We start from the raw sequence: 17,515 nt of genomic DNA, 5'->3' as shown, positions 1-17,515 counted from the left end.
TCTTTATAGCAGCATGATTTATAATGCTTTGGGTATATACCCAGTAATGGGATGGCACACATCTCCCACCCTCTGATCTTTGACAAACCTGACAAAAATGAGAAATGGGGAAAGGATTCCCTATTTAATAAATGGTGCTGGGAAAATTGGCTAGCTATATGTAGAAAGCTGAAACTGGATCCCTTCCTTACACCTTATACAAAAATTAATTCAGGATGGATTAAAGACTTAAATGTTAGACCTAAAACCATAAAAACTCTAGAAGAAAACCTAAGCAATACCATTGAGGACATAGCCATGGGCAAGGACTTCATGTCTAAAACACCAAAAGCAATGGCAACAAAAGCAAAAATTGACAAATGGGATCTAATTAAACTAAAGAGCTTCTGCATATCAAAAGAAACTACCGTCAGAGTGAACAGGCAACCTACAAAATAGGAGAAAATTTTTACAATCTACCCATCTGACAAAGGGCTAATATCCAGAATCTACAAAGAACTTAAATAAGTTTACAAGAAAAACTCAAACAACCCCATCAAAAAGTGGGCGAAGGATATGAACAGACAGTTCTCAAAAGAAGACATTTATGCAGCCAACAGACACATGAAAAAATGCTCATCATCACTGACGATCAGAGAAATGCAAATCAAAACCACATTGAGATACCATCTCACACCAGTTAGAATGGTGATCATTAAAAAGTCAGGTGCTGGAGAGGATGTGGAGAAATAGGAACGCTTTTGCACTGTTGATGGGACTGTAAACTAGTTCAACCATTGTGGAAGACAGTGTGGTGATTCCTCAAGGATCTAGATTTTTTTGTATTTTTAGTAGAGACGGCGCTTCACCGTGTTAGCCAGAATGGTCTCTATCTCCTGACCTCGTGATCCGCCTGCCTTGGCCTCCCAAAGTGCTGGGATTATAGGCATGAGCCACACCCCCCAGCCAAAAGGACTTTCTTTATAGTATCCTTTTAATTACATTTACTTGAATATGCTGGTTGTACTGCATCTTTTGAATAAACATTGACAAATTATCACAATCACAAAATAATCCATGAAAATCAAGATTAAGATAGCAAGGAATTTTCTGGTCACATAATTAATTTTCTAAAGTGGGATTAAAGTAGTTTGACCTACTATAATATTTACCTTTGAAAGAAAGTATTTTGCATTAATCCATTGCATCAGATGGGTACTTGTCCTAAAGCACTGGTTAGAGGAGCCCTGAGTTTTTTGTACGCCTTTAGTTTTTTGTACGCGTACAAGTCTTTTATCTTCACCGTTGTCAAAGGCACACTTCTAAATGTTGAAGACCAAAAAAAAAAAAAAAAACTGTGTTACTAAGTTCCCGATGTCGTTGTTGTTAGTGTTATTGTGACTAATAATAGTAACTACATTTATAATCACTTTGCATATGTAAAGTGCTTTAATATCAACAAAACCTCTTAGCATAGATTGTAAACTAAAATAGAGAAGGGATTAAGATCGTGGCTTTAGAGACCATTTTTTCTTCAAATCCCAGCTGTGATCTTGAACTAGCTATTTAACCTTTACCAAGTCATGAAATCCTCTTCTGTAAAGTAGGAATAGTAGTTGTATCTGTTTTTGGAGATTATTGTGAAGACTAAGTGTAAATGATAAAATATTTAAAGGATTTAGCATACTGCTCAGCAAATACCGAGCACTAATAAATGTTAGCTGTTGTTATTACTTTTTTACTTGCTTTTATTTGATTCTGATAAGTGTAGGATTAGGACTTATACACTACATTGTTTTTAAATTCATGAAAAGATGAAAGCATAGAGAAGTTAAGCTGTTTATTTGTGGTTACATATTTGGTGACTTGCAGAACCAGCACCTAAAACCACGTCTTTAAATTCTTTATGGAAATCTCTTTCCAAAATAAGTATCAGTGACATATGCTTAAGATTTAAGGATTGAGAAGAATGTGTTTGCATGAAGAGTATATTGTTCTTATTTAGAAGATTAAAATTGAAAACAGGAGAAAAGGTAACTAGAATATGAAGCAATGTCTACAGTGCAGGTCCTCAAGTATGGCGTAAAAGATGATGCCCATTAAGTCAGTAAACAGTGACCTGCCTATGGTAAGCACCCATTACATATTTGTGCTATGAAAGAATTGGAGTTATGAATGATATATGGCTCTAGTTGTTACCAATACATACTTTAAAAGCAATGAAAAAAAACAGTAGATCTGCCTCAGCCTCCTGAGTAGCTGGGATTACAGGTGTATGCCGCCACGCCTGTCTAATTTTTGTAATTTTAAGAGAGACAGGGTTTCACCATGTTGGCCAGACAGGTCTCGAACTCCTGACCTCAAGTGATCCACCCGCCTTGGCCTCCCAAAGCATTGGAATTACAGGTGTGGGCCACCATGCCTGGGCTGGAAATGGCTATTTTCTTTGTGTGATCACAAAAAATGATGCAGCTAGAAAGTTAGTAATGATGGTAATGAAGTCTCATTCATTCAGCTCAGGCTTTTGTCAGATTATTGACTTGATCACAGGATTATTTTTCAGAAGTTTGAGAAAAAAAGGAGACTGCTTCTCTAGGCCAATTTTTTGTTTGTTTTTGTTTTTGTTTGTTTGTTTGTTTGGAGACAGGGTCTCGGCCTTTTGCCCAGGCTGGAGTGCAGTGGTGCATTCACAGCTCACTGTAGCCTCAGTCTCCTGGACTCAAGTGATCCTCCCACATCCTCTGGAGGAGCTGGGACTACAGGTGTGCACCACCATGTTCGAATAGTTTCTTTTATATAGAGATGGTGTCTCACTAGGTTGCCCAGGCTGGTCTCAAACTCCTAGGCTCAAGCAGTCCTCCTGCCTCAGCCTCCCAAACTGCTGGGATTATAGGCATGAGCCACCATGCTGGACCTCTAGGCAAATTTACACCACTATAAAAGAAGTGATTAATGAAAAGGGAGTAACGGGAATTTTGGAAAGAACTAAAGATGTTACATTATACTTTGGGATTGCAATTATAATCAAGGAGTACAATAATGGACCAAGATAGGGATATGTCAGTTCTCAGAAAGTTTGAGAAAGGCAAGATGTTCCCTTGATTTGAGAACCAAAAAGGAAGATAACCCAAAAGGACCAAGGGGTTCCTTGGTTCCCTTGGTCCCATTCTCAAGGGGACAGTTTGGTATGGACTTAAGAAGGTCTTGGATTGAAATTCTAAAGGAAAAATCCCTAAAGATAACAGTATTTTTTAATATTTTTTCTTTCTTTTGAATGCATTAAAAGCACATTGAAGAAGTAGGTCTGTGTTAGACACCGAATTGGTTTAGTTTATTTAGTTGAATCATAATCTTCATCAAAGTGCCCTTCAGCCTAGAAGAGTTAACCAAAAATTTAGCTAAGTAGTAATTGAAAACCAAGATTGTTGAGAAGGGGTAGCATAAAGGCACTCATTGATTTATTCAGTTTTCCTAGTCTTGGGAAGTTAACTGTCGGGGTTTTAACATTATATTTTTATCATAGAACAATTCAAATAGAAAAATACACAGAAGCATGTAATAGATGTCCATGTATTCACTATCAGGATTGAATATATGTTAACATTTTGCCTTGTTTCACATTTGAAAAAAAAAAAAGATTTGAGAATCACATAAGAAGTTCCCTCTTTTGTTTAGTTTGTAATTTACTTTTTTAAGAAAAAAGTTAATTTTTTCTATATTTATCCTTGTTAATCTGTATGACTCATGTGCTTCCATTTAAACTGCTATATATTTTTCCAATGTATGAGTAAATCAGTTTGTTTATTTTCTGAACTTCAACTTTTTGCTGTTTTTAGTGGGTACAATGTTTAATAGAAACTGTTGATTCTGGAACAGTGTTTAATAGAAACAGTAGTAGAGTCATCCTTGTTTTGTTCCTGAGTTTAATGAGAGTGCTTCTTACATTTAATTCTTTGGTAAGATGTTGGCTCTTCTTGGTAAATTTCTTCTTTCAGGTTAAAAAAAAAGTCTTCTGTGGCCAGGTGCAGAGGCTCTTGCCTGTAATCCCAGTACTTTGAGAGGCTGAGGCTGGAGGATCGCTTGAGCCCAGGGGTTTGCGACTAACTTGTGCAACATGGCATGACCCCATCTCTACAAAAAATGACAATAAAAAAAATAAGCTGGGAAAGGTGGCACATGCCTATAGTCCTCCGTACTCTGGAGGCTGAAGTGGGAGGATCGCTTGAACCCAGGAGTATGAAACTGCAGTGATCCTGGGCCAGGGAGTGAGACCCCATATTAAAAAAAAAGTCTTCTGTTATTTTTTGAAAGTTTACATGATGAATGAATATTGCAGCTTACCCCCCAAAAAGAAAAAGTTGAGATTCTTTTGATCTTACCTTTTTTTCCTTTTAATTTGACATGTGGAAGAGTTAATAGCTAGGCATGTTGGTGTGCACCTATAGTTTCAGCCACTCAGCTACATGGAAGGCTGAGGCAGGAAGATTGCTTGAGTCCAGGAGTTTGAGACCAGGCTGAGTAACATAAGAGACCCCGTCTCTTAAAAAAAAAAAAAAAAAAAAATTCACACGGCAGGCCTAAGGCTGCTGTCCTTAGAAGGGCCTCCTTGCAAGGTTGGCCCTTGGCTGATGTCTGAGAACTGATTTTCTGAAACAGTTCGTAACTGATAACAGATGTTTCATTATGTCTAGACTATTTCCACATGTGATTTACGATGAGCACTTGCTTTCTTTCTGGAAGTCTAAAATTTTGATAGTTGTAAGGCAGAGATTGCCGTTGTGACCAACTCCCAATAAAATCCCTAAACTTTCATTCTGAAATGGGCTTTTTAGAGCTGCATGTTTCCTGCCAGAGATGTGAATATACTTGCATGTTACCTCTGAAAGACTAAGATCAGTAAAGGTTTTGAGTTTAGAGATATGATTTAAGAAGTAATTTTTATTATATACTGGACATCAGTTCTTATTACAGATTCTATAATGGGTTAGCAACTTGATGATTTCTAAATCTGTACCCATGTAATGATATTTTGTAGTTGGATTTTAGAGAAATGAGAAACATGAAACTATCCAGGGAGGAGGTGTTTTGAAAAATGAAGGCATTATGTTTTATTTTACACTTTTAAGATTAGTAGAACTATCAAAACTGATGAAAGATTTAAATAATAATGGGATACATTATAACTGGGGATGAAGACTGGCATCAAGATTCCTGAGTTACAGCTCTCACTGTAAGTTACAGCTTATTGAATAACTAGCTATTTCTGTATTTCTGGGTATTTTTCATTGTTAAAATATGGTCAGATCTCCATTATCTCTGCTGATTATAGGAATCATGCCATTATTATTATTATTATTATTATTATTATTATTAGCTATTCTGAAAAGGAAAATTAACCTCAGAGACTATTTTGTTTATAAATTATAGCAAGTTGATTACCTGTACTTCTCCTGGATTCTGAATACACTTCCGCCTTGAATAAATTATGTGAAGTAATGTTCATGAATAAACTGACATTCTGGATCAAATTAATTTAACAGAATAAATTGTTTAGAAGGACCTATTAGTGATCTTTTCCCCTTATTATTGTTACATAATTTATTGTTTTCAGAATTTAACACTTAAGTTCCTAAAATTGCTTTCAATTGATTGTATATGTTAGTGCTTTTCTTGGGAAGTTGGTATTCTTTGTAAGAAATATCTATACTTGGTTAAGTCTTCACTTGGTTAGGTATATCACATAAAGAAAGTGTCCTTTCTCCATAGCTGAATCACTTAATGATTTAGGTTATAGCTAAAGTAGCTTGATAATCTTCAGTTTTCTGTTTTCTAATCAACTGCCCTTAGTTATGATGTCAACAGTACATGCAGTGCAATATTAGACTAGGTATAGTAATTTAGGAGGGTGAATCTATCATCCCTAATGATGTAACCATTACCCCATGTAGGTAAATGAATATACAAAATATATACAGTGTTCTGTTAATATGTATGTATATTATATTTACTTTTTATCCGCAATATAAACAATTCACTTTGGGAGGCTGATGGGGGAGGATAACTTGTGCTCAGGAGTTTGAAGCCAGCCTGGGCAACATGATGAAACCTTGTCTCTATAAATAAAAAAACAAACAAAAAACAATTGAGACTTGACCATTTGTAATAATGACTATAATAAAAATAATTTCATTTTCTCAAAAACAGTAAGAATACCCTTATTTATTATATCTGAAATAATGTACTTTTATCACTAGGAACAAAATAAAACTTCTGTCTTTTAAATGTATGTGTTTTAGAGGAAGAAAAATGGTGTCCTAAAGAGTTGGAGAATACATTTGTTACTTTACAAATGAAAATATAGGATCCTAGATATAACATTTGGGTTGGGCAGAAGTGTCTTATGTTTTTTTCTTCCTCAAATGTTTTATAAATGACAAGAATAAACAACAGAATTATGATAAATGCTGAAATTATTCAAGGCTATCAAATTTATTCAGTGATGTCATTGATATCACCAAGTATACCTCTTAGATACAGGTTTTTGTATAAATATCTGGTATAGCTTTTATAAACATAGCTTATTGCTTTGATTCTGTGTCGCCATTGAATTGTGTTATAACAAGGTTTTGGGAATATCTCGTAAATTTATTTTTAATGCTACACGGGTAGCATCTTTTTTATTAATCACTTTGGTTTGCTTACTGCTCAGACTGTCAAAACTTTTGGATTTGTCTGGAAACCAATGATAGCAAGTAGACTAAATTAGTTTTTGCCAGTGTAAAATTGAGCCCTAAAACAGTATCGATTTATGTTCTGTAAATCTATTTTCTGTCTTTACAGTTATAGTTTCTGCCAGAAAAATAGGAAGACACTTTTAAGGCTAGATTTATCTTCAAGAAGTTTAACTAAATGAAACTTTTATGAAGCAAATACTACTCTTCCTGAATAATAAGATTTACATGTACGGTTTGAAAGTAAAGTTGAAGATTTGTGACCAAGACTTCATTAATCAGGAAGATAGAAGAAACTAGAAGAAACTTCTTTGCTTGCCAAGAATTAAATACATAAACATATGCAAACTCTCTAACACGCACACGTACACGATTCTTTTTCTAATCTCAGTAGTTCAAATAAGTTATGTTATACAACTGCATTTGGTCTGAAGTTATAAATTACTGCATAGCTTGGCTGGGCCTGGTGGCTCACACCTGTAATCCCAGCACTTTTGGAGGCCGAGAAGGGTGGATCATTTGAGGTCAGGAGTTTGAGACTAGCCTGCCCAACATGTTGAAACCCCTTCTCTACTAGACATACAAAAAAAACTTAGCCAGGCATGGTGGTGCACGCCTGTAATCCCAGCTACTCAGGAGGCTGAGGTAGGAAAATAGGAAAATCTCTTGAGCCTGGGAGGCGGAGGTTGCGGTGAGCCGAGATCACGCCACTGTACTCCAGTCTGGGCAACAGAGTGAGACCCTGTCTCAAAAAAAAAAAAAAAAAAAAAAAAGGTATTGCATAGTTTATATTTGATTTGAGAGGCTTATTGTCTTGTTTTTTTTTTAAAGAATTACACTTTTTTAGTAATAGAATTCTAGTGCACCATGCGACTATATTAGCAGACAAATAATGCTACTCTGTTCAAGTATTCATTAATTTAGCTCAGTTCTATTTTAGACTCAAGAGAGGCATTAGAGTCAAATGAGATAAGCTATGACCTTTAACTTGAGGGAGTTTAGAGGAAGGAGATGGGAGGTAATTGACAAAATGCAACCCTGTGTAATCATATAAAGGGTTACTGGAAAAACAGTCTCTTGTATATAGTAGTACCAGACATTATTAAACACCTATTGAAAAATAGTAACATCTTCTAATTTGTATGGTTTTGTAGTTGTATCTAGGTGAAAGGCCCTTTGAAGAAAGTGAGAGAGCAATCATATTTATTTTATTTCAGGTGGTTAAGTTAATGAGATAGGGCTTTATTCTTTGAGCTTTTATTATGAAGTAAAATTGCTTTATTTAGCATTATCTTTATAAAGGCTAATCTTTAGTGGTTTTCCCAACAGAGCTTTCTCCACAATTAATTGTTTCTTAAATTACTTTAGCTTTTAAATGACTGATTTTTTCTTACTACAAAGATAATATACATCTTCTACAGTGGTAGAATATTGTTACAGCACAAGGAAGACTATGAAAGTCACCCCAATCTACCTACCACTCAAAGATAATCACTGACACTTTATATGCTTTCAGTAAATTAATAAATGTATGTGTGTTATAGATGAATATGTGTACATTTATTTTAAAATTAGAATCATACCATATCTGTGTGTTTAATTGAACCTTGCTTTTACATTTAATAGTGTCTCAAAATTGTTCCAGGTTATTTAAGATACTTCTACCACATAATTTGTAAAGGCTGGAGGGTTTTGCATAGTGTGGATAAGTCATAATTGATTTCAGCAGTCTTCTATGGTTGGATATTAAAAATGTTTGAAATTCTTGGTTCATTTTCTGTTGATTTGAAAAGTGAGGATTATATTTTTAAGTTGTTTTTAGACAACTTACTTGATTTGCTCATATCTTGTATTTCCAAGTTATCAGTCATAAGGTACTACTTTCATATCACTGTTCCAATTTATAGTTACACTTTTAAGTGCTTACTATATTGAATAACTCACTTATTTCCACCTTGATGTTCTGTTAGGGCAGAGAACTTGCTTCTTTTGTTCAACATTCTATACTCATCTCAAGGACAGAGGACATGATGGAAGTTCGTTACTTAATAGCCAGAAAGTTACATATATTTGTATTGAGAGTATATAAGGATTAGGGAAGAGTGACCAAGGGCAGGAATCTTTCTTTTTTTTCTCTCTCTCCAGCTGCCACCTCTTCCCCTGAAGCCCCAAAGCTCTTTGGGTAGAATATCAGAGTATACTTACATTTGTTTTTCATTATGTTTATCATCCTTTCACATAGAAAGTCTTTCAATAAGTATAAATTGGCATTGAATGAATAAATGCTAGCTTCTAGTGACCATTCATAGCTCTTGCACTCAGGAACCTTTTTTGTCTAGTAAAGCAGAGAAGAATATGGAGCAATGAACTGTGAGTTCTAATGATCATGGAAGTCTGTCTATTTCCAAGGATCACTGTCTGCTCCGAAATTTGTTTCCCTGCTGGTCTTATTCTTACACAGGGCAGCCAGTTGGCCTACTTTTGGCTCTGTCCTTTATACTTTTATTAGACACGTACTAATCTGAGACATCTTCCTCAAGCACATCTTTTTGTTCTTCTATTAAATCTGACAATACAGAATTAGTACTCCAAGAAGTTTCCCAGGCGTGTTGTTATTTGGATCTCGTGGATTCTTTTATTTAAATACCTTTTAAAACTCCTTGCTCTTTCATTCTTGGAGAAGTTAGGGCTAAATTATGCCATTTGTGTGTGTGTGTGTGTGTGTGTGTGTGTGTGTGTGTGTGTGAGACAGTGGACTTTTCTTCCAAACTCTTTGTGACTTCCTGTGAATTCTGTAAGAAACTTGTGTTCCTTTAAAAAGAGAGAATGAATTTTTTTTTTTTTCTTTTCCTATTTCTTGACTTGTCCCCATCCTAGAATGGGCATCCTAGTGAGGATTATTTCTTCACGGGTAATTGAAACAGATTGCCCTACTTTTACCCTGCTGCTTAACAGAATGCAGGTTTTCTCTTTGGAAAGATCCAAATCACTGACATTTCAGATCCAAAATGAAATATAAATTGTTATGCCACCTGTGTTTATTGTTCATTTTTGGTCTTTAGTATCTATAGAAGTTCCTGGATTGGGGATAACTAGAAGTTGCTTTGGACTGATGAAAACCTTTCGAGTATATCTACATTGTTATCAGCACCCATAAGAGATGAAGTGACATAGGTTATGGAGTAATTAGAAGAGCTGTTACAGCTTACATAGTGCTTTATAGTTTTATAAAATTAATAAAAATTAATGTAATTATTAATAACGATTTCACCTGCATTAAGCAGTAAAGGTAAACGGCTTTATGGTTTGAAGAAACATAAGAGACTGTGTTAGCTGGAGTTTGGTGAATGTATTGGAGAGTTGAAGGAGATTATTCTGAAGAGGAAGGCAGCGATGGATCATTTAGCAATTGTGATAGCTAGTTCTAGACTTTTTCTGCTGCCTAAAGTCCAGCCAAGAGCTGACTTTGCCATCTCTAAACTGTACACACCTGCTCCATTGCAGTGGAACAATTAATTGTACTATGTGCTTAGACTCTCTGATAAGTAAGCACTGTGGTAGCTAGTCTCTTAGGAGACTAACTCAATGAAATGAAATATGAAATGAATGTGCCTTCTGATAGTCAATGAAATATGCTTCTGATAGTCACACTCTTCCACATTATATCTATATTACCCTGTGACTCATTTTAACTGATGAAATGCAGCAGAAGTGACGCTGCATCTGTTCTAGGCAAGACAGTGTGACAGCTTTGGTTTCTTCACATGTTGGGAACATTAAGCCATCATGTAAGAAGTCCAGCTATTCTGTTGGAGTGACCAAGTTGAAAAACCACTTGAAGAGGGAACAGCACTGAGAATACGTGGGGAACGAGAGGCCCTACCACCCTGGTATCCCAGCTAAGCCGACCCTTTATCACCAAGGTGTTAGAATTGTGAGTCAAGCCAGCTTGGATGTTCCAGCTCCAACCATCCAATGAATACAATATTGTGACTACCAATGAGTGAGACTACAAGAAAAAATTACTTAAATGTCTCTCAAGAAGATGATTTTGCCAAAAAAGTAAAGAGAAACAATAAAATGAATGTTGTTTTAAGCCACTAAGTTTTAGGGTGGTTTGTTATGGAGTAATAGGTAAATAGGACAGGCAGCTAGGAGACATTTTGAGTGATAACTGTTTGAATCTGTGAAAATCATAAAATTAACTCAGATACACAGAATTTTTGCCATCAATCTCAAAGTCAGGTACAGGAGATAGACATGCAAACAACTTCCATAGCATAAATGGTACCTTTAATTTCACAATCAGTTTTGCAGTCAACAATATCTTTCCTATTAAGGCATACAGATTTTTCCCATTCTTTCTGATTATAGTATTTCATAGTGTGTGTGTAGTTTACTTAACAGTTCCTACTATTGATGGACATTTTCATTCTTTTGTGTCTAATTTTTCTGTACTGCAAATCATGGTGCACAAATGTGAATTTCTCTAGTATAATTTAAACTTATTTTCATAGTGACTGTACCAATTTGAGTACTGGCATGCTGTCCATACATTCTTTAGTGGCTCTTGTGCAATCGGTCATATTTGCTATTCAAATTAGAAAGCTAATCATATGCTATATGGGAGATAATATATATTAGCAGAAAACATAAATTCGCGAGCTAGTGAAAATGGCTTTAGAACATTTCTAATTTGTCTGAATAGTTTTAGTAAAGGAGGAAAATGTTCTCACCACATTCTCCCTCATCTAAACTTAATTTACCATTGCCAATTCTTTGCTCATAGGAAATTAGTAGTGGATCAACTATTGCATCATAAATACAAAACTAATATTCAAGAAATAACAGAAATGAGTTTCACTTAAAATTCATTGTACATCAGTAGAGAGGATAGCAGAGACTGGTGGTAGGAGTATAGGCTTTAGAATCATATAGACCAGGATTTAAACCCTAGCTTGGCCGCTTCATAGTAGTAGTTGATAGTCATCTGCAAACGGGGGTCAAAATTGTCTATGAAATAGTGTGGCTATAAAAAGTGCCTATAATTTGGCATGTAAATAAATGTTATTTTTTACTCCATTCCTCTAGGAAATATACAAACTCTTATTACTAATTGTTATTTCATTCGTACAAGCAAAGGATGTAAAATGACCTTTTATATTTTCATTTATTTGGAAAACCAATTTGCAGCATATTGCGAAGTGAGTGAGAATAGAAGCTTTCAATGACTGCATGAAATAATACCACCTGTTATATTTTGCATCTGTTATTTTATTTGAGTTTTGGGAGTAAGAATAGACGTTAATACTTTGATTTTATTTATGTGGGTTCAGAAAGGACATAGTTTGAAAATGGAGTATTAAGGTTGGAACTCTGGTCTTCCGGCTTCTCCTCTATCACTCTTTTTCTGTAGGTCACATTGCCTGATCTTTTGGTTTCCTTGTGACTATTTCTAGGTCTCTTTCCATGTTGCTAGCATATTTGTCTATTATTTCACCAGAGCCAACACAATATTTAGTTGCTGCTTTTTGTAATCATGCTAAACTTATTAATAACTTTTCATACATTTTCATATAGAAATTACCTCACATGAGAGGGAATTATTGGAAGAAAGCTAAATTGATATTACTTTTTTTTTAATTAAAATGAACTTCAGGCTTTTTGTGTGACGTTAGTATTTTTATTTCTGAAATAGTGTGACCACATAGTTGTGATGAGTTGAGGAAGAGAAAAAAGATTGATAGTGAAGATTTTTAGGTCTACAAGAGAGAGAAAATTGATGGCAGTGTTTGCTGTTCTTGTAGGAATGCTGTCATGATATGGACAATGAAGTGGAAGAAACTGATATAGATAAGCTACTATGTAAAACTTTCATGTCCAGTTTTGCTTTATACTGTCAATTTGTTTAGAAGGAATGAGAGGGGTGTTGATTTTTAGTATTACACATTCTAATTCAAAACCTGGTTCTAATTTGAGGACCTTGGAACTTACCTGGAATTCTCTATGGATTTGAAGGAGTCGAAGAATTATTATTTAATTTATAAAACTAAGGTTAGATTGGTACATAAGACCTCACAGGACTCTACCAACTGCTATTCTAGAAAACTGAAGTCTTTTACACCGTTCCCTAAAATTAAAGCATACATGCGTATGTGTAAGCTTAAACCTTAGAATATTAATGTATAAACCCAGAAAAATGCCTTATTACCTGTAACTGTCATTTATTCATGTTGGTTAGATACATTGAAAGCTGGGAAGAAAAAACTGGTTTATTTCCCATTCATGAAACTATTTATATAATTCCATCTTTTTGTAATAGTCAAAATATGAGAAATATAGAACATGGAGATAATTTCAGGAACAACTTCATTATTCTTTATCATGTCAAAATATGGCAAATTGTGGACCTTTTTAAAAAAATATATTTGTTTTTCTTTAAAAAAATCATGATTTGTCTCTTGCCAACTTTCTTATCCTGCTAGTTGCATATGGTTTCTCTTGTGTATAGGTAAGTATCATATGTGAAACAGACATTGCCATTCTGACATTCTTGGTCCTCCTTTCTACTAGATCTCTTTTAAAATTCTCATCATTGTATTTATTCTGCAGCTCACCAAAGCTCATCGACAAGGACACATGGTGAAAGTAGATTGGCTGGATAGATTGACATTTAGAGAAATAGAAATGATAAATGAGGTGGGTTATATCCCTCTTTTATTTTAAAATATTTTCTGTAAATTTTTAAATTAACAATTTTTTGATAAGAATTGTTTATTATTAGGTATCTTACAAATGTAGGATTATTAGGGTTAACCCCTGTAGCTGGGAATTCTATACTAATAACTGGAAAATTTGAGGTATCAGCCTTCCCTATATTTTAACATAATGTCAAACCATGAAGTAGGTAGTGGATATCGTAAGATGTTCTAAATATCATATGAGTGAAACCTGTGCAGGCTTAATGCCTCAGTGGTGGGTTCTCTGTCATATCAGCTCATGTTCAAGTCAGTGTTGGATAAATCTTCCATCAGCACAGTGCCAGCTTTTCACTTCAGTTACCATAAATCATTTCAGCAAGTTCTCTCTTCAATTAATTTATCGCTTGTCTATAGAGGGTGCATATAGGACTGCACCCTCTGTAAGGTTGCATGATTTAAGTGATTTTTTTTTTCTTGACCTTGTATATGAGCCAGTGTATATGTTTAAATAAAGATGGCTTCAATGAGAGTCCTGCCAGAAGTTGTAACAAGAATAGTTTCCTTTTTTGTATATTTGCTCTAAAATACCAGATGTTAGGCCTAATGTTCCACACCTAGAGAACATAAATAATAATCATATTTTTAATCAGATTAGGAGACAAGGACATCAATTTGTGATTTGTCTAATTTATAATGACCATCAGCCACAACTTACTTAATTTATATTCTCCAAATAATTTTCAGCAGGTAGAAAGAGAGAAGTTTTTAATTTTACAGTGAACCATTGTAAAAGTTAGATTTTAGCATTCTTTTATTTTAAAATAAAGGTAGTGATGTTGAACAACATTTACATTCAATTCTCGTATTTGGTCCCTTTTCTAAATTTCTTCATAATACATTCTTATATACTTAAACTGGAAGAAAGGCTTACTTTTTAAATTTTATAATAGTCAGATTTCAAAAAGTTTACTCATAATACTAACTTACGTTTTTCTCTTCTTAAACTTAGATATCACTGGGTATGGAAAATGTAATGTTAGAGTGTGCTTTGCCCAGCCTTTTTCATATTTTCACATTTTAATTTCTTTAAAAGAAATTACCATTACCACCCTATTACCATTACCAAAATAGACTATAATATGTTTCATAAAGCTGAATAATGTAAGTAACCTCTTCAGACCTTTATTATTTATTATCATTTCTTTTTTTTCTCTTTTGAGACAAGGTCTTGCTCTGTCACCCAGACTGGATTACCCTGGTATGCCCAGTGCAGCCTCAAACTTCTGGACTCAGGCAGTCCTCCTGCCTCAGCTTCCCAAGTTGCTAGGACTACAGGCCTGGCTGATATTTTTAAAGTTTTTTGTAGAGTCTAGTTCTATTGCCCAGGATAGTCTCAAACTGGCTCTATTGCCCAGGATAGTCTCAAACTCCTGGCTTCAAGCAGTCCTTCCACCTCTGCCTCCCAAAGTGCTAGGATTACGGGTGTGAGCTACCATGCCTGGTGATTTTACATATTAGAGCTCAAACCATTTATACAGGTGTTTTGGGTCAAGGCTAATTACCCCTTTAGACTTCATTGTATTTTCACTTCATCATCACCCTAATACAGTTATTTGCCTCATCACATCATTTCGTTCAACCACAGATCACATGTACAGTGGTGGTTCCATAAGATTATAGTACTTTATTTTTACTGTACCTTTTCTCTTTTAGGTATGTTTAGATATACAGGTGCTTAACTGTTTTGTTACAGGTGCCCACAGTATTCAGTACAGTAACTTGAATTAACCTGAAGTAACAAGTTTGTAGCCTAGGGGTAATAGGCTATACCATATAACCTAGGTGTGCAGTAGGCTATACCATCTAGATTTGTGTGTTTACACTTCATGATGTTCACATGACTAAACTGGCTAATGATGCATTTCTCAGAATGTGTACCTGTTGTTAAGTGACATGTGACCATGTTTGCTTTTTTATTTTAAAGGGGACACAATTATATAAATAATTTTTTTTATGTTGGAACAAGAAGTAATTATTCCACAGTATATTTAAAGTGTGGATAAAAATTTACAAGTGACAAATCATTTTAAGACCATTTATAAATTGTGAGAAACTTGTAAAGGCTCTACTTGGTAAACTCAAATGGCCTCTTTTCTTAGGTTGCACACTTTTTTTATTTTTTATTTTTGTTACACATATTGATTTCTATAGTTTAGTCATATAGGTTAAGGGTGAACTTAGCTTACAGCTGTTAGAAGGACAAACCATTCTTTTTATTTTTGAAATAGAATAGTTGTCATGAACATGTGTGCAAAATACCTTCAAGATTATAAACCCAAAGTACTGAAGACACCAAAAATGTTCAATTTGAGAAAGCAGTTATAAGTGCATGGTAGACACCACTGAATAAACAGTAGTGCTGTCTGTAATGAAATAATAGTGCTGTGTAAAACACACTACATGTATATAATAAAATAAAAATGTGTTATGTTTTGACTTGTATTTGATAGATACGTGTGTTACTGAATTGGGAAAAATGATGCATACTGATCCTTTAAGAGAATGTTGAAAATAATCATTTTTCATGAAAATCATTTTTTTTTCTTTTTCAGAGTGAAAAACGAAGTTCTAATTTCATGTACCTGATGGTTGAGTTTCGATGTGTCAAGTGTGATGATAAGGAATATGGTATTGTTTATTATGAAAAGGTATTTGCCTTGGAACTGTTTTTGGTCTCTAGAGGGGAGAGGAAACATTAAAAAGTATTACTGTTGTTCCTGCTGGGATGAATTACTTGGTTGCAGGGTAGCATCAGACAGCTGTCAGCAGCAGCTGTTTATGTATACACAAATCAAATCATATAACTACAACAAGATTACAAAAGCCGATCACTCATGTAATGCAGTTCTGGGTTACAGAATTCAGTAAGTATGCAAGTGATTAAAAACTTTGTGATTAATTGTTCTGCAAATTGGCAAGTAGGACACTAAGTAATGACTTTATTTACTAATATTATTTATTGAGAAAATGAAAGGGGGAAATTATATTTCTAAGTGGTAGGCTATTTATTGAAAGTTAAGAGTCTGTTTGTTATTTGAGGGTATGTGTAATGTCTGTATGTGGCCCTCACTAACGTATACTTATGAAATACTTCAGAAATGTTCATTTATTTGTACAGCAGATGCAAAATTAAGGCAACAATTTTACCATCAAGCTGGGTAATAACAAATATGCAATTATAGATGTGCTTTGTTCTGCCCATTATGCTACAGAAAGTAGTTCTGTGTTTAGTATGTACCTACTTGAAAGTATCTTCCTTATATTTTTGTAGAAGGTGCTTCATTTGAGTACTACAGAAATAATTATATATTTAAGTACTACAGAAAATAATTGTATGCAGGCCAGGTATGGTGGCTCATGCCTATAATCCCAGCACTGTGGTTGACTGTGCGGGAAGATTACTAGAGCCCAGGAGTTTGAGACCCGCCTGGGCAACATGGCGAGACTTCATCTTTATTTAAAATAAATATAAAAAAAATTTTAAAGTATACATAGTTTGAAACCACATAAAATGTCTTCTGTTATTGTGTTAATAGTCGACAAATGTTAAATCAGCGTAAATGATGACAGACTTTTGATACATGGCATAGTAGTAGATTAATAGATTAATATTTCTTCTAGCGTATGACCAAGCTGATATGCAGTGTATTTGTTCATTAGAAGCAGTCCTTTTAAATTAAATTTACATTTTATTGTTTGTTGAAGCTGTCACAAGTGTTTTTTTAAAATATATATACTTTTATAAATTACTGTTGGAAAGGTTTTCATAATGAAGTTTTGAGTTTTTACCGTTTATTTATGATCTTTTTTCAAGTTACTGTTCATATTTTTGTCTTTAACTTATATCCCTTCCATGTTAGTAAAAGACTAGGAAGTGTTAACTTGTTTCTGCCTTTTATTTTACAAATGGTACTCCTTGGATAGATTATTTAATACTGCTTATTAATTTATTAGAAAAAATAGATCAAAAAAGGGAAATGTGAGTGAAACTGTTCTGTCACCAGTGCATTTTAATGAAATCGTATTTTATATTTTATACTATAT

At 34.3% G+C, this 17,515-nt stretch overlaps 1 protein-coding gene across 10 annotated transcripts in view; it reads left to right on the top strand.

Moving 5' to 3' along the window:
* Window positions 1-17,515, top strand: part of LOC105499299 (phosphatidylinositol 3-kinase catalytic subunit type 3) — a 563,324-nt gene that overhangs the window by 21,142 nt on the left and 524,667 nt on the right. For all 10 annotated transcript variants that reach the window (XR_011616915.1, XR_011616923.1, XR_011616919.1 and 7 more), the window contains 2 exons: window positions 13,323-13,409; window positions 16,024-16,119. Coding sequence is in view for 1 of the 10 variants with exons in the window: in XM_011771834.3 (XP_011770136.1) it covers window positions 13,323-13,409; window positions 16,024-16,119 (183 nt within the window). In the remaining 9 variants the exon portion in view is untranslated. The remainder of the gene's footprint in view (window positions 1-13,322; window positions 13,410-16,023; window positions 16,120-17,515) is intronic.

Source organism: Macaca nemestrina, chromosome 19, assembly GCF_043159975.1.
Source record: "Macaca nemestrina isolate mMacNem1 chromosome 19, mMacNem.hap1, whole genome shotgun sequence".
NCBI lineage: Eukaryota > Metazoa > Chordata > Mammalia > Primates > Cercopithecidae > Macaca > Macaca nemestrina.
This window is presented reverse-complemented; position numbering and strand designations above follow the sequence as displayed.